Here is an 18,438-nt window from a genome sequence, read left to right as displayed (position 1 = left end):
GTTAACAAAACCAGGATTAACTGGTGAGGAGGGTATGGTATAAGTTAAGATAGATGTAGCTACGTTTTACAGGAATGTACATTTATGGAATGTGGAGGATGGGATGCCTATGTGAAGACCATATTGGAATAGACAGTTTGGAGATGAGAAAGACATAGATGAGGGCTGCAGAGAAGACAAGCTGAAGACTTTAAAATTTGAAGACCCTAATTTGTGACAGAAACAATGTGCACTCAGCTGCTGACTAGGATGCTGAAGTAGGAGAGTGAGTTAGCTTAAGGCAAAGGTAGCTTATGTTATCTGCTGGGAATTGTGACAGCATAGCTTTTCCAAAAATTGTAATTATATTCTAAAATTGAACGGCTGACAAGCAGTTGGTGATACAGAAGCAGAGGAGGAATTGGTGGAAATGATGTGAACTAGAACGAGGTTTTGTACTCAAGGAAGCTAATCCCATGTCTTGGAAGTATGTCACAGAAGTGTAGCATGTAAATTAGTCAGATAAAACAAATCTTTAGGAATCAAGGAGCTAATGGAGCCCAATAAGGAAGAAGAGTCAGTTCTGGAGACATTCTCATTCTGGTTGAATACTTAAAGAGTAGCACAACGAGAGCAGTTCAACAGAGAGTAACAACAGAACAAAGTTGATGGAAATTGGTATTCTTGATTATGCTAAAAGTCATAGACGAGGAGTTATCATGGACAAAGTCACAGAGAATATCATTTTAAATTGAAAGATTTGGGCTTGTTTCTGCTTCCAATTGGAAGGATGTTGTGAAACTTGAAAGGGTTCAGGAAAGATTTACAACGATGTTGCCAGGATTGGAGGATTTGAGCTATAGGGTGAGGCTGAATAGGCTGGGGCTGTTTTCCCTGGAGCATCGGAGGTTGAGGGGTGACATGATAGAGGTGTATAAAATCATGAGGGGCATGGATAGGATAAGTAGACTAAGTCTTTTCCCTGGGGTGGGGGAATCCAGAATTAGAGGGCATAGGTTTACGGTGAGAGGGGAAAGATATGAAAGAGACCTAAGGGGCAACTTTTCACGCAGAGGGTGGTACGCTAATGGAATGAGCCTGGGGAAGTGGTGGAGGCGAGCACAATTGCGACATTTAAAAGGCATCTGGATGGGTATATGAATAGGAAGGGTTTGGAAGGATATGGGCTGGGTGCTGGCAAGTGGGACGAGATTAGGTTGGAATATCTGGTCGGCATGGACGCATTGGACTGAAGGGTCTGTTTCCATGCTGTACATCTCTATGACTCTATGTTTTAGGAAACCAGATCACTGAATGAGGTAATAGAGCGAGAATTTGGAAGCAGGATTTCAATGAAATGGGGTTAGGAAGAGAGAGTTGAAGGATAGAAAGGTAGTTGTAGTTTTTCTGAGAAGGGATGAGTGAGTGATTTTGACAGGGTCAAGGTCAAAGCTATTTTCCACCATTAGTTAGACTATTAATTGAAAAGTAAGGGAGTTCTTGAAGTGTCCTTGCCGACATATTTTAATAGTTGACTGTGGGACATGCTGTGTTTAAATTGCTTAACACTAAATGAATACAAGCTTCTTATTTTAACCATCTAATTACACAGTAGGAACTATGTGCAGTTCTGGTCACTATAACTATAGGAAGGATGTGATTGCACCAGAGAGCGCACAGAGATTTACCAGGATGCTGCCTAACCTGAGGCAAGGGGTACGAGGAAAGACTGGATAGGCTGGGATTGTTTTCCTTGGAGGAGCAAAGGATGAGAGGGTACCTGATTGAGGTAAATAAATGACATATATAGAGTGGATTATGAAGGCCGTTGTACCATTATTGGAGTGGTCAATAACTAAGGTTAGAGATGTTAACTAATAGGTAAGAGGCCAAGAGGAGAGTGAGTGAAAAGAAATTCCCCATAAGAGTGTGGAGGAGTTTGAAACTCTCATAATATTTAAGCACTATTCAGATATTCATGTGTTGTTATAGTCTCCAGGGCTATGGACCAAAGGCTGGTAGTGGGCTCTTTGTAAACCAGTACAGACATGATAGACCAAAAGGCCTCCTTCTCGATTATAACTGTCTGGGTTTTTGCATATGTACATTCTTACTGTAGCTAAGTATCACAGAATAAGATGGTTCTAAGTCAAATGTTAGCAATAAGTTAGCAAATAGATGGTGGAAATACAATTATACTGATATTTCCTTGCTGAGGAAGAAAAATGTTCCTGATCATTCTCCAACCACTCCATATTAGAAATTACACCATCCTTAGTGGCTTATAAACACACGTTCAAGTCTCACTGGCTGCTTTTCTTTGATCCTCTTCCTGTCACTGTTACTGACAGGGATGATTTGCTCAACCAATTCCTCATTTCTGTCTTTCAAAACCTTTCCCATAGCAAAATGTTCATATTCTACCCGACCAAATCATCCATTTTCCTTTCCTGGAATCCAAGTGGTATAGACTTGAAATAACTGGCGTACAAATACTAAAATGATCTTGAAAAATCTTCCTCTTCTCCCATTTCCTGGAAATAAGATAATCGTCAACTACTTTACTCCAACCAAGTCTCCTTCAAACCCTCTTCCTCACCATCCTTAATTCAAACAAGTGCAACAAGCTCATATACTAACACAAACAACTGAATTGTCATCTTTTCACATTAGGGGGTATGACGTCTAAGAGAAACATGGCGATTCGAATGGAGCGAAAGTTTGCATTTTCTTCGGTGTCCCCATGGGGGTTGTGATCAATTGCACTGATAAAACAGGGCTAAGATCCTCTATATCTTGTCTGTCAAAGGTATCAAGGGACGTTCGAACAAACTACCAGCTGCTGGTATTGTGGCAACTTTAAAGAAAGGCAAACTTGAGACCAGAAAAAAGGTGCGTCCAGCAGTAGTAATATAGCAATTGGAAAGCATACCTGAGCAAGACAGGATGTTTCTCTATTGAGGGGCGATTACAAATAACAAAAGAGAAATGAAAACTCTGCAATCACAGGCCCTTTTGCAAGCAATGTGCAGATGTGTGGCTGAGGATTGCTTCCAATGCTGGGGGCATTGTATAAGAACTGTAGCAAAAAGATGGTGTGTTATTGCAAAGTGCAATTAAAACTGCTCCAAAATAAATGGGCCAATTTGACTGTGATTCTGTTTTGAGGGAAATAATGCACATTTATACAAGCAAAAACAAAACCTCTATTAAGGCAGAACCACTTTTATTCTGACCAAAGTTTTATCAAATTAGAAGCACAAGGCACAAATGTTCAGCCATTGAAGTACAATTCCCAAATATTGCAATTATACTTACCAGTGAATGCCGCTTTACATGTTCTCTTCGCGTGAACAACTTTCCACAAATGTCACAAGCAAAGGACCGTACTCCAGTATGTATTAGTTGATGTCTCTTCAATGTGCGTCGATACTTGGCAATGTAATTGCAATGTGGGCACTTGAATTTGTTTTGACTACCAATTGAAGCATCACCTAGCATAAAGAATTTAAATACAGTCTACATTAAAAGCTTTGAATACTATTTGTAATTATTGATATATTGTAAAATATAGTCAATGATGAAAACTCTTCCCTGATGTGCTGGCCATTGACAGAAAAATTAATCAGTGTTCACAGAAATACATTTCTTTAAATTCAGGCATCTTTATAGCTCTGAACATAACTTGGCTCACAGCATAGAAGTACGTAGATATACAATTTAGTTAACTGCAGCAGATTTTTTTTGTAAATACACTGAATGTAGTGTGCCTTGTTTTCAATAGCTTGAATGCACATGATTTCTCTTATATAATGTAGGCTTCATAAGTAATGAAAACATTCTTGCTATAGAATGGACTGATGAGAAAACAAAAAACTGGCAATTCATGACGCAAGGAAACAGAACACAGGTAACTGAAATTACATTGTTCTGACATATTTGATTGAATGGAGGAGTTAATTCATGAGTTAATTTGACGTTTTTACATCTGATGTGAAAGACAATTAAATCACTGAGTCACTTAGCTCAGGCATTACAAATATAGCACTGGATCACATTTGCTGCTTTCAGTTTCAGAATCATCCAGAGGTAAGTCAAAGAGATGTACAGGATAGAAACAGACCCTTCGGTCCAACTCGTCCATGCCAACCAGATATCCTAATCTAATCTAGTCCCATTTGCCTGCACCTGGCTCATATCCCTCTAAACCCTTCCTATTCATATACCCATCCAGATGCCTTTTAAAATGTTGTAATTATACCAGCCTTCACCACGTTCTCTGGCAGCTCATTCCATAGACGCACCACCCTCTGTGTTAAGTTGCCGCCCCTTAGGTCCCTTTTAAATTTTTCCCCTCTCACCTCAAACTTATGTCCTCTGGTTCTGGACTCCCCCAACTCAGGGAAAATATCTTGTCTATTTACGTTATCCATGCCCTCACAATTTTATAAACCTCTACAAGATCACCCCTCAGCTTCCGATACTCCAGGGAAAACAGCCCCAGCCTATTCAGCTGGCTCTTTAGCTCAAATCCTCCAACCCTGGCAACATCCTTGTCGATCTTTTCTGAAGTTTCAGATTTCACAACATTCTTCCTGTCGGAAGGAGACCAGAATTGCATGCAATATTCCAAAAGTGACCAAACGAATGTTCTGTACAGCCGCAACATTACCTCCAAACTCCTACACTGAATGCTGTGACCAATAAAGGAAAGCATACCAAAAGCATTCTTCACGATCCTATCTATCCGTGACTCCACTTTCAAGGAACTATGAACCTGCACTCCAAAGTCTGTTTGCCCAGCAACACTCCCCAGGACCCTTCCATTAAGTGTACAAGTCCTGCTCTGAGTTGCCTTTCCAAAATGCAGCACCTCACATTTATCAAAATTAAACTCCATGTGCCACTCCTCAGCCCATTGGCCCATCTGATCAAGATCCTGTTGTACTCTGAGGTAATCTTTTTAGCTGTCCACTACACCTCCAATTTTGGTATCATCTGCGAACTTACTAACTATACCTTCTATGTTCACATCCAAATCACTTATATAAATGACGAAAAGCAGTGGACCCAGCACCGATCCTTGTGGTACTCCCTCTTCTACCTTTGAGCCGGTTCTATATCCAAATGGCTAGTTCCCCCTGTATCCCATGAGATCTAACCTTGCTAACCAGTCTATCATGAGGAAGCTTGTTGAACACCTTACTGAAGTCCTTCTAAATCACGTCTACCCCTCTGTTCTCATCAATCGTCTTTGTTACTTCTTCAAACAACCCAATCAAATTCGAGATACATGATTTCCCACGCCCAAAGCCATGCTGATTATCCCTAATCAGTCCTTGTCTTTCCAAATATATGTAAATTCTGTCCCTCAGGATTCCCTCCAATAACTTGTTCACCAATGATGTCAGGCTCACTGGTCTATAGTTCCCTGGTTTTTCCTTGCTGAGAATGTATATAGAGTATGAGCAGATAAGGAAAGAATTAAGTTCTGAGTTTTGTGAAACAAGAAGTTCAGCTGAGCATGATTCAGATCAGATAAGAATGCAATTAACAATGGGGTGCTGGGAGCAAGGGTAATGAATTAACAAGATGGAAAAGCATTAATTATGTGCAGCCATTTAACAATATTAGACCATAAGACAGGAGTGGAAATAAGGCCATTTGGCCCATCAACCCCACTCTGCCATTTAATCATGGCTGATGGGCATTTCAACTCCACTTACATGCACTCTCCCCGTAGCCCTTAATTCTTTGCGGGATCAAGAATTTATCAATCTCTGCCTTGAAGACATTTAACGTCCCGGCCTCCACAGGTCCACCACTCTGGCTGAAGAAATGTCTCATTTCTGTTCTAAATTGACCCCGTCTAATTCTAAGGCTGTGCTCAAGGGTCCTAGTCTCCCCACCTAATGGAAACAACTTCCCAGCGTCCATCCTTTCTAAGCCATGCATTATCTTGTGAGTTTCCATTAAATCTCTCCTCAACCTTATAAACACTAACAAATACAATCCCAGGATCCTCAGCCGTTCATTGCATACCATTCCAGGGATCATCCGTGTGATTCTCCACTGGACACGCTCCAGTGCCAGTATGTCTTTCCTGAGGTGTGGAGCCCAAAACTGGACACACTATTCTAAATGGAGCCGAACTAGAGCTTTATATAGTCTCAGAAGCACATCGCTGCTTTTATATTCCAACCCTCTTGAGATAAACGACAACATTACATTTGCTTTCTTAATCACGGTTAGAGAGCCCTGGACCAACACTCCCAGATCCCTTTTACTTTAGCTTTATGAATTTTCACACTATTTAGAAAACAGTGTATGCCTGTATTCTTTTTTGGAAAGTGCAAGACCTTGCATTTGCTAATGTTGAATTTCATCAACCATTTCCTGGACCACTCTCTTAATGTGTCTAAATCTTTCTGCAGCCTTCCCACCTCCTCAGTACTACCTGCCTATCCACCTAACTTTGTATAATCGGCAAACTTCGCCAGAAGGCCCCCAGTCCCTCCATCCAAATCATTAATATATAAAGTGAACAGCTGCAGCCCCAACACTGAACCTCGCAGGACACCACTTGTCACTGGCTGCTATTCCAAAAATAAACCTTTTATCCTAACTCTCTGCCTTCTGTCAGACAGCCAATCCTCAATCCATGCCAGCAGCTCACTTCGAACACTTTGGGGCCTCATCTTACTTAGCAGCCTCCCGTGAGGTACCTAATCAAAGGCCTTTTGGAAGTCTAGATAGCTAACATCCACTGGGTTTTCTGGGTCTAACCTACTTGTTACCTCTTCAAAAAATTCTAACAGGTTTGTCAGGCATGACCTTCCCTTACTAAATCCATGTTGACTTATTCTAATCCGACCCCCTGCACTGCCAAGAATTTAGAAATCTGATCCTTAATGATGGATTCTAGAATTTTAACAAAGGCCAGTTTAACAAGGTGAAAAGCCTTCATTATGTGAAGCTAGTTATTCATTGTGTAATAGCAGATGGCTTAATCTTTACTATTGACACTCGCTGACTGTAACGGTCACCCAATCAATATGTATGTTGCTTTATCTGGATGCTCCTCCCTGTAAAATAACTATATAATTCAATCGGGAGACTGCTGTTGACAGAGAAGACCAGGAACCCATGTCCCTGCACACATGGGCAACCGTTCTCTCTCCCTCCAGGACCCAGAATGAAGATGGAGGTTAAACCATAATGTGTCTCTGAGCGTTTTGCTTCAACTGAGGTGGAAACTGGATGACATTAATACTTTTCTTAAACAGTGACACCACGTTAGCCAACCTCCAGTCTCCGACACCTCACCTGTGACTATCGACGATACAAACATCTCAGCAAGCGGCCCAGCAATCACTTCCCTAACTTCCCAGAGTTCTAGAGTATACCTGATCAGATCCTGGGGATTTATCCATTTTTATGTGTTTCATGACGTCCAGCCCTCCTCCTCTGTAATATGGACATTTTTCAAGATGTAACCATCTATTTCCTACATTCTGTATCTTCCACGTCCTTCTCCACAGTAATACTCGGTTAGTATCTCCCCCATCTCCTGCGGCACCACACATAGGCTGCCTTGCTAATCTTTGACGGGCCCCATTTTCTCCCTTTTGACCTTAATGTATTTGTAAAAACACTTTGGATTCTCCTTAACTCTATTTGCCAAAGCTATATCATGTCCCCTTTTTGCCCTCATAAGTATAGTCCTACTGCCTTTATACTTTAAGGATTCACTCGATCTCTCCTGGCTACACTGGACATTTGCTTCCTTCTTTTTCTTATCCAAAACAAATATACGGTCTCTGGACTCTTGTTAGCTCATTTTTGAAGGCTTTCCATTTTCCAGCCATCCCTTCACCTGCAAATATCTGCCCCCAATCAGCTTTTGAAAGTTCTTGCCTAACAGCATCAAAATTGGCCTTCCTCCAATTTAGAATTTCAATTTTTAGATCTGGTCTATCCTTTTCTATCACTATTTTGAAACTAATAGAATTATGGTCACTGGCCCCAAAGTGCTCTCCCACTGACACCTCAGTCACCTGCCCTGCCTTATTTCCCAAGCGTCCACTCACTGAATCAGAAAATTTTCTTGTACATTCTTAAATTCCTCTCTATCTAACCCCCTAACACTCTGGCAGTCTATGTTTGGCAAGTTAAAATCCCCTACCTAACCAGCTTATTATTCTTACAGATAACTGAAATTTCCTTACAAATTTGTTTCTCAATTTCCCACTGATGATTAGGGAGTCTATAATACAATCCCAATAAGGTGATCATCCCTTTCTTATTTCTCAGTTCCACCCAAGTAACTTCCCTGGATGTATTCCCAGGAATATCCTCCTTCAGTACAGCCATTCCGCCTCCACCCTTGTGCCCCCCCTTTCTATCCTTCCTATAGCGTTTGTATCCTGGAACATTAAGCTGCCAGTTCTGTCCATCCCTGAACCACATTTCTGTAACTACTATGATATCCCAGTCACATGTTCTTCACCATGCCCTGAGTTAATCTACCTTCCCTGTTAGGCCTCTTGCATCGAAATAAATGCAGTTTAATTGATCAGTCCTACCTTGTTCTCTGCTTTGTTCTTGCCTGCCCTGACTGTTTGACTCGCTTCTTTTCTCAACTGTATCAGTCTCAGATTGATCTCTTTCCTCACTACCTCCTGAACAAAATCTCCCTGCAAGTATATTAGTCCCCTTCCAATTCAGGAGCATTCAGTCTTTCTTGGTCACTTCTAACCTAGAAGAAATTCCAATGATCCAAAAATCTTTAACCTGATCCACCAAATTGATGACAGTTTGTGCAAAACATCCCACAATTCGGTGATGCAATCACAAAATATCAAGTAGGACAGAATGAATATTTCCACTCTGAAATGTTTTTTTCACCAGCAACTATTCCACCTCATCCATTTGGTGCAAGCAATTTCCTCAACTGGTGTCTTGAACAGAAGCTTGAACTACAGACATTAGATTCCAACAGAACTGTGATGTGTGTGATAAGTCTTCAGTAGCATTATACAATCATGTGTTATATGGGATATGAATAGTCTCCCACACTAATGCTGTGGTCTGTACACAGGGACCAGAATGGCTATTCCACACATTATTATGTATGACAATCCTTCCACTGTCATTTTTGTACTGATCCAGTCCCACCAACAAAAACTCCTGCAGTGAACTCAATTTTTGGCATGGTTTTACAATTGAGTGTACATTTTGCTTTGTGTGCTCTGCAGGCAAGTAGTACTGTGAATTTTAACTTGTCACATCATGCTGTGTGGACTGGAATCATTTTCAATCTTTCAACTCTTCAGTGCAGCTGTTGGGCATATCAAAATTCACTGCCGTTTTCATGAATGTTGCTAATGTGACATAAGAGTGAGGTGTGGATGCGTCTTAAACTTCTGTGCATCATCCTGGCAAGTATCTGTGTTCCTTACTTGTAGCTTGCCTTTTGTGCAAACATCATGCTCATAGCCAATTCTTTCTTAATTGTTATTGAAGGATTAGTGTGTTAACTCAGAACATTACATCTCTACATGAGTTTACAAAATTTGGTAATCTTGCATCAACATTCAGCAATGAGTTCATACCAGCTTCACATTGCGAAAATGTATTGAAACACATCTTGTATTCACGGTTAATTTCTGATGTTAAATGCAATTTAACAGAATGATCACAGCTTATGAAGCAGGCAGAAAATGCATGATAATTACAAAAACAATTGTAACCTGTTCATTTATAGAAATAGAAATGCTCAGATGAGTTCTACCTTTGAGAAACACAACGTTTTTGGCTCTTTTACTTTCTAGTTGTATTCACAAGTTGAACTTCATTTTTTGAAAGTTGTAAACTAAACTTTCAAAGAATAGAATATTGCAAAGTAATCATCTAGATGCAAATTTACAATACTCAAACACAAATGCACGATTTTGATACTAATATCAAAAATGGTTCTTGCCGAAAATCTGACAAAGTTCCACCATGCCTATAAATTAGCTCTACAATCAATCATATTTTCCTGCCATTTGCACATCATTTATTGTACTCTTCCTTTGCAACTACTTGGATGTAATCATTAGTTTTGGTGGAATCTGTGAAAATTAATTCCAATTTACTCCATTGCGTTAATTTCGAGACTTGTATTCTGTCAAAATCATTTTACCATTTTGAAAACCTTAACTAGACTATCCTGGTGAAGAATCACAGTTTTTCCATCCTTTCTTGCAAACAACAACCTCCCATCACTGACAGCAGTTGAGTGAAGCTTTGGTATAACATTTAATATGCTTCCTAAAATTTGTAGTGTTATGTGCAGTTTTCAACACCACAACAGTGGCCTAGCCAATATTTCTTACAAGTTCACCTTTACATTGAATTTCCCTTACTAATTTCCAAGTCCATTATGCTCTTTTCTACTGCATACCCACCTTTAAGCATTCATGGATTTCCAGTTATAGAATTCTTCCTTCTTCTATTTGCTAAAAGAATTATACCATCAATAGCTGTGTTTCATGTGGTAGCATGATTGCCAAAGTCAGAAAGTGGTGGGTTGAAGTCAAGTTCCAGGACTTAAAAGCTGCCACTGCAGTACTGGAGGAGTGCTGCATTTCTGAATGTGATATTAAACAGAGACTAAGTCTGTGTTCTTAGATAGATGTAAAAAAAATCCCATTTCCAATAATAGCATGAGTTATTCCTGGAGTCCTGATCAACCAAAAATATAAAAACAGGCCATCTGGTTTTTATCACATTTCTGGAATTGGTAGCTTATTGTGCCTAAGTAGGCCTGCTCGGTTTCCTATATTAGAATACAAGTCACCTGATATAAGTGCTATACAAATGCAATGTTTTTGTATTTGATAAGTATCTTGAACACTGTTATCCCAAGATGTTTTAGAGCAATACTTTAAAATATAATCTGACACCTGTCCACATACTAGACAGGGCAGATGCAGGAAGGATGTTTCCAATAACAGGGAGTCCAGACCAGGGGTTGCAATCTCAGAATTCAGGGTCAACATTTAGGAAAGGAAAGTGGAATAATTTCTTCTTCCAGTGTTCGGCTTATGGAATTTGCTACTACTGAAAGCAGATGAGGCCAAAACATTGCATGATTTCAAGAAGGAATTAGATGTAGCACTTGTGGCTGAAGGAGTCAAAGGATATGGAGGAAAAGCAGGAAGAGATTTTGGAGTTTGAGCATCAGTCATGATCATAATGAATGGCAGGGCAGGTTCAACAGACCTAATAGCCTCCTCCTTCCTTTATTTTCCACGTTTCTGTCAACTCATACAAAGCTTGAGCAGAATGCGAGTGATTCAAAGAAGATCTTAAATGAGGAAAAAAGAATAGAGTTTGGGCCTAAGAGCTGAAGGCATGGCTAACGATGGCAGAATTATTAAAATCAGGAACAAACAAGTGTCCAGAATTATAGTTGGCAAGAATTACAGTTGACAGATATCTGAAGTAACTGTAGGAATAGTACAAATTGGAAGGTAACAGTGAGAAATTTTAAATAGAGGCATTACTTAATCAGGAGTCAATGAAAGTCAGTGAGCATGGGGTAATGGCAAACAGGACATAGTGACACAGTTAGTTTGGATGAGCTCAGGTTTACATGATGTGGGAAAGACAGTAATGAAGTTGAGAAGTAACAAAAGGCAGAGGTAAGTGTTTCGGCAAGTGAGCAGGGATAGAGTAGAGTCAGGTAAAAATAGGCCACTTTAGAGATAGCCTGGGTCCGTGGATGCAATTTTATCTGGGTTCAAACAGAAAGTCAAGGTTACAGGCCTAATTCAGCCTCCAACAGTTTCCAAAGTGTGAAATAGAGACCTAGGCAGCTAATGAGTGAAGGTAATAGCTTCTGCCCTCTAATTACTTAATTGGAAAATCGTTTGCATTTCAGTCCTGGGGTTTAGACAAGCAGTCTGACAATGTCGAGACAGTAGGAGACAAGGGAGAAAGAGACCAGTTTTAACTGTATATCATTTATGTAAATGTGGGAGCCGGCATTGTTTCCAATTACGTCATTGAAGATAGTACGTGAGTAAAATTATAAGTGAACCAAGGATAGTTCCTCAGGGGACACTGGAGGTTAACAGTACAGAATGTAAGAAAAGGCAATGAAGGTCTTCTCTCGATGAGATTCAATAAATAAATAATAAAAACAGCTCAGTGCAGTTCAACCCATTAGGACGGCAATATTGAAGTACTGGAGCAGGACGCTGTAGTCAGTTCTGTCAAAGGATACAGATGGGTCAGGAAGAATGAGGATGGACAGTTGATCTGCGTCATGCTCAGTTAAGACATTGACATTTAAAGGCACGCATTTCTTTTGCAGAGATATCCTTTAATCTTTGCTTTATCGGCAACTGACCTTCCCACTCTTACTCATTTGTTTTCCTGCAATTGCTGCATTCTCCCTCATATTTCACCATAGCTACTAATTTGGTAATTTCATGGTTCATTTTCTTGGGAAAATGTCAAAATTAATTCTATAACTGGGAGGCAACAGAACTCCAGAGCAGAGATTGATTCACAAGGATGTTGCCAGGGTTGTAGGGTTTGAGCTACAGGGAGGCTGAATAGGCTGGGGCTGTTTTCCCTGGAGTATTAGAGGCTGAGAGGTGACCTTCTAGAGGTTTATAAAATCACAAAGGCATGGATAAGGTAATAGACAAAGGTCTTTTCCCTGCGATGGGGGAGTCCAAACTACAGGGCATAGGTTCAGGGTGAGAGGGGAAAGATATAAAAGGGACCTAAGGGGCAACCTTTTCCATGCAACGGGTAAGAGAAGTGGGCAGGTAGTACAGGACTGTACTGCGGTTATCCCCATTTCAAACAAGTATGGTGTTTTGGAAAATGTAGGGGGTGATGGATTCTCAGGGGAATGTAGCAGGAACAGCTAAGTTTTTGGTATTGAGACTGGCTGTAATGCAATGAGAGGTACATTGGGTTCCAAGCGATCCATTGTGTTAAGAGACTCTCTAGTCTGTGACACAGATAGATGTTTCTGTGGCCAGCAGTGAAAAATCAGAATGGTGTATTGCCTCCCTGGTACCAGGATCAGAGGGTGCAGAATGTTCTCAAGGGGGGAGAGGGACCAGCAGGAGGTCATTATACACATCGGAACCAATAACATAGGAAGGGAAAAGGATGAGATTCTGAGTGGAAAATATATGGAATTAGGCAGGAATTTAAAAAGGAGATCCTCAACAGGAGTGTTATCTTGATTACTCCCGGTACTGCAAGCTAGTAAGGGTAGAAATAGGAGGATAGGGCAGATGAATGCATGGCTAAGGAGCCTATACATGGGAGAAGGATGCACATTTTTGGAACATTGGGGTCTCTTCTGGGTTAGAAGTGACCTGTACAAGAGGGACGGATTGCACCTGAATTGCAAGGGGACTAATATACTGGCAGGGAGATTTGCTAGAGCTGCTCAGGAGAATTTAAACTAGTAAGTTGGGGGGGGGGGGGGGGGGGGGGTAGAACACCAGGGAGATAGTGAGGAAAGATATCAATCTGAGACTGGTACAGCTGAGAAAAGAAGCGAGTCAAACAGTCAGGGCAGGCAGGGACAAAGCAGAGAACAAGGTAGGACTGATCAATTAAACTGCATTTATTTCAATGCAAGGGGCCTAACAGGGAAGGCAGATGAACTCAGGGCATGGTTAGGAACATGGGACTGGAATATCATAGCAATTACAGAAATGTAGCTCAAGGATGGACAGGACTGGCAGCTTAATGTTCCAGGATACAAATGCTACAGGAAGAATAGAAAGGGGGGGGAAGGGAGGAAGGGGAGTGGTGATTTTGATAATGTATAGAATTACAGCTGTACTGAGAGAGGATATTCTCTGAAATACATCCAGGGAAGTTATTTGGGTTGAACTGAGAAATAAGAAAGGGATAATCACCTTATTGTACTATAGACCCCCTAATAGTCAGCTTGAAATAGAGAAAGAAATTTGTAAGGAGATCTCAGCTATCTGTAAGAATAATAGGGTGGTTATAGAAGGGGATTTTAACTTTCCAAACATAGACTGGGACTGCCATAGTGTTATGGGTATAGATGAAGAGGAATTTGTTGTGTGTACAAGACAATTTTCTGATTCAATATGTGGATGTGCCAACGAGAGAAGGTGCAAAACTTGACCTACTCTGGGGAAATAAGGTAGGGTAGGTGACTAAGGTGTCAGTGGGGGAGCACGCTGGGGCCAGTGACCATAATTCTATTAGTTTTAAAATTGTGATGGAAAAGGATAGACTAGATCTAAAAGTTGAAGCTCGAAATTGGAGGAAGGCTAATTTTGACGGTATTAGGCAAAAACTTTCAAAAGCTGATTGGGGGCAGATGTTCGCAGGTAAAGGGACGGCTGGAACATGGGAAGCTTTCAGAAATGAGATAACAAGAGTCCAGAATCAGTATGTTCCTGTAAGGGTGAAAGGGAAGGCTGGTGGGTGTTGGGAATGCTGGATGACCAAAGAAATTGAGGGTTTGGTTAAGAAAAAGGAGGAAGCATTTGTGAGGTATAGACAGGATAGATTGAATGAATCCTTAGAAGAGTATAAAGGCTGTAGAAGTATACTTAAGAGGGAAATCAGGAGGCAAAAAGGGGACATTAGATAGCTCTGGCAAATAAGAGTTAAGGAGAATCCAAAGGGTTTTTACAAATACATTTATCCACATTAAACTGCATCTGCCATGCATCTGTCCACTCACCTAGCCTGTTAAAGATCAGAAAGGCAGCCTTTGTGAGGAGATGGGGGAGATACTAACTGAATATTTTGCATCAGTGTTTACTGTGGAAAAGGACATGGAAGATATAGAATGTTGACGGTGACATCTTGAAAAATGTCCAAATTACACAGGAGTAAATGCTGGATGTCTTGAAACACATAAAAGTGGATAAATCCCCAGGACCTGATCAGCTGTGCACTGGAATTCTGTGGGAAGCTAGGGAAGTGAATGCTGCGTCCTTTGCTGAGATATTTGTATCATCAATAGTCATAGGTGAGGTATCGGAAGAGGTTGGCTAACAATAATAGACAACAGACAACAGGTGCAGCAATAGGCTATTCCACCTTTCGAGTCAGCACCACCATTCATTATGATCATGGTTGATAATCCACAATCAGTATCCTGTTCCTGCCTTATCCCCATAACCCTTGATTCCACTATCTTTAAAAGCTCTATTCATGTCTTTCTTGAAAGCATCCAGAGACTTGGCCTCCACTGCCTCCTGGGGCAGAGCATTCCAAAAATCCACCACTCTCTGGGTGAAGAAGTTTCTCCTTAACTCTGTTCTAAATGGCCTACTCCTTATTTTTAAGTTGTGTCCTCCGGTTCTGGACTCACCCATCAACGGAAACATGCTTCCTGCCTCCAGAGTGTTCAATCCTTTAATAATCTTATACGTCTCAATTAGATCCCCTCTCATCCTTCTAAACTCAAGTGTATACAAACCAGTCGCTCAAATCTTTCAACATATGATAGTCCTACCATTCCAGGAACTGACCTCGTGAAACTACGTTGTACTCCCTCAACAGCCAGAGCATCCTTCCTCAAATTTGGAGGCCAAGACTGCACACAATACTTCAGGTACGATCTCACCAAGGCCCTGTACAGCTGCAGGAGGACGTCTTTGCTCTTATACTCAATTCCTCTTGTTATGAAGGCCAGCATGCCATTAGCTTTCTTCATTGCCTGCTATACCTGCATGCTTGCTTTCATTGACTGATGTACAAGAACATCTAGATGTCATTGTACTTTCCCTTTACCTAACTTGACTCCATTTAGATAGTAATCTGCCTTCCTGTTCTTGCTACCAAAGTGGATAACCACACATTTATTCACATTAAACTGCATCTGCCATGCATCCATCCACTCACCTAGCCTGTCCAAGTCACACTGTATTCTCATAACATCCTCCTCACATTTCACCCTGCCACCCAGCTTTGTGTCATCAGCAAAGTTGCTAATATTACTTTTAATACCTTCACCTATATCATATGTATACTGTAAACAGCTGTGGTCCCAGCACCGAACCTCGTGGTACCTCACTGGTCACTGCCTGCCATTCCGAAAGGGACCAGTCTATCACTACTCTTTGCTTCCTATCAGCCAGCCAGTTTTCAATCCAAGTCAGTATTTTGCCCCCAATACCATGTGCCCTAACTTTGCTCACTAATCTCCTATGTGGGACTTTATCAAAGGCTTTCTGAAAGTCCACGTACACTACATCCACTGACTGTCCCTTGTCCATCTTCACAGTTACATCCTCAAAACATTCCAGAAGATTAGTCAAGCACGATTTCCCCCTTCGTATATCCTGTTACTGCTATCCAAATGAGTTGTAATTTCATCTTTTATAATTGACTCCAGCATCTTTCCCACCACTGACATCAGGCTTACCAGTCTATAATTCCCTGTTTTCTCTCTCCCACCTTTCTTGAAAAGTGGGAGGACATTAGCCACACTGATCCTAAATATATAGAACACTGGAAAATGATTACCAATGCGTCCATGATTTCTAGAGCCACCTCCTTAAACACCCTGAGATGCAGACCATCAGGTCCTGGGGAACTATCAGCCTTCAGATCGAACAGTCAATTCAACACCATTTCCTGCCTAATATAAATTCCCTTCAGTTCACCCATTACCCTCGATCCTTCAGCCACTATTACATCTGGGAGATTGCTTGTGTCTTCCCCAGTGAAGACAGATCCAAAGTACCTATTCAACTCTTCTGCCATTTTCTTGTTCCCCATAATACATTCACCTGTTTCTGTCTTCAAGGGCCCAATTTTAGTCTTAACCTTTTTTCCTTTTCACACACCTAAAAAAGCTTTTGCTATCCTCCTTTAAGTTTGGCGAGTTTGCCTTTTTACCTCATTTTTTTCTCCGGGTATTGCCTTTTTACTTATCCTCTGTTGCTCTTTAAAAGTTTCCCAGTCCTCCGGCTTCCCGCTCATTTTTGCTATGTTATACTTCTTCTCTTCTATCTTTATGCAGTCCTTAACATCCTTCATCAGCCACAGCTGCCCCTGACTCCCCTTAGGATCTTTCTTCATCTTTGGAATGAACTAATCCTGCACCTTCTGAATTATATCCAGAAACACCTGGCATTGTTGTTCCACTGCCACCCCTGCTAGGGTATTGAACTACTGAACTTTTGGCCAGCTCCTCCCTCATAGCTCCATAGTTTCCTTTGTTCAACTGCAATACTGACACGATTCTCCCTTCTCCCTCTCAAATTGCAGATTAAAACTTATCATATTATGGTCACTACCTCCTAATGGCTCCTTTACTTCGAGGTCCCTGATCAAATCCAGTTCATTTCACAACACCAGATCCAGAATTGCCTTCTCCCTGGTAGGCTCCAGTACAAGCTGTTGTAAGAATCCATCTCGGAGGCACTCCACAAAGTCCCTTTCTTGGGGTCCAGTACTATCCTGATTCTCCCAGTCTATCTCGCAATTTGAACGCCTTATTCAACTTACACCCTACATCCAGACTACTGTTTGGAGGCCTGTAGATAACTCCCATTAGGATCTTTCTACTTTTAGAATTTCTAAGCTCTATCCATACTGACTCTACATCTCCTGATTCTATTCCCTCTCAAGGGACTGAACATTATTCCTCACCAACAGGGCCACCCCAGTCCCTCTGCCCATCAGTCTGTCCTTTCAATAGCACGGAGACCCTTAAATATTCATTTCCACGTGAAGCCACGTCTGTTATCCCCACAACATTGTACCTGGCAATTTCCCACCGAGTCTCAAGCTAATCCACCTTATTTCTTATGCTTCGTGCATTCATATATAATTTTTTTTGTTACTCCCCTCACCCTTCCTATCAATCCCTATTTCACTTGACCATACTGTATGATCCCTTGAGTTTTCTGCTCCGTTGATTCTGTTACCTTTAACTTCTCTTATTCACACTTTCCCTTTAACTTCCTTCTTGAATTTCCAGTTTGTCCTCTCCCCCTCCGCTACTTAGTTTAAACACACCGGTATTACAGTGGCAAACCTGCTTGCCAGAATGCTGGTCCCCCACCTATTAAGGTGCAACCCATCCCTCTTGTATAATTCATCCTTACCGTAAAACATACCCCAGTGATCCAAGAATTTAAATCCTTGCTTCCTGCATCAGTTCCTCAGCCACACATTCAAGTCCATTATCTCCCTGTTCCTGCCCTCTCCAGCCTGAGGAACTGGAAGCAAACTGGAGATAACCATCCTGGAAGTCCACGTGATGTCACTGTTTAAGAAGGATGGTAAGGACAAGACTGAGAACTATAGTCCAGTGAGCCTGATATCAGTGGTGGGCAGGTTGTTGGAGGGAATCCTGAGGGTCAAAATTTACATGTATTTGGAAAGGCAAGGACTGATTAAGGACAGTCAACATGGCTTTGTGCATGTTTGAGT

General features: G+C 41.2%; 1 protein-coding gene across 1 annotated transcript in view; it reads right to left on the bottom strand.

Annotated features, from left to right (window-relative positions):
• zbtb10 (zinc finger and BTB domain containing 10) overlaps positions 1-18,438 on the bottom strand; it is a 103,585-nt gene that overhangs the window by 9,384 nt on the left and 75,763 nt on the right. Inside the window, exon 4 of the mRNA XM_043689094.2 lies at positions 3,298-3,473. Coding sequence (XP_043545029.2) covers positions 3,298-3,473 — 176 coding nt within the window. The remainder of the gene's footprint in view (positions 1-3,297; positions 3,474-18,438) is intronic.

Source organism: Chiloscyllium plagiosum, unplaced genomic scaffold (genome assembly GCF_037043375.1).
Source record: "Chiloscyllium plagiosum isolate Xiang-an unplaced genomic scaffold, Cpla_swu_hap1 HiC_scaffold_4, whole genome shotgun sequence".
NCBI lineage: Eukaryota > Metazoa > Chordata > Chondrichthyes > Orectolobiformes > Hemiscylliidae > Chiloscyllium > Chiloscyllium plagiosum.
This window is presented reverse-complemented; position numbering and strand designations above follow the sequence as displayed.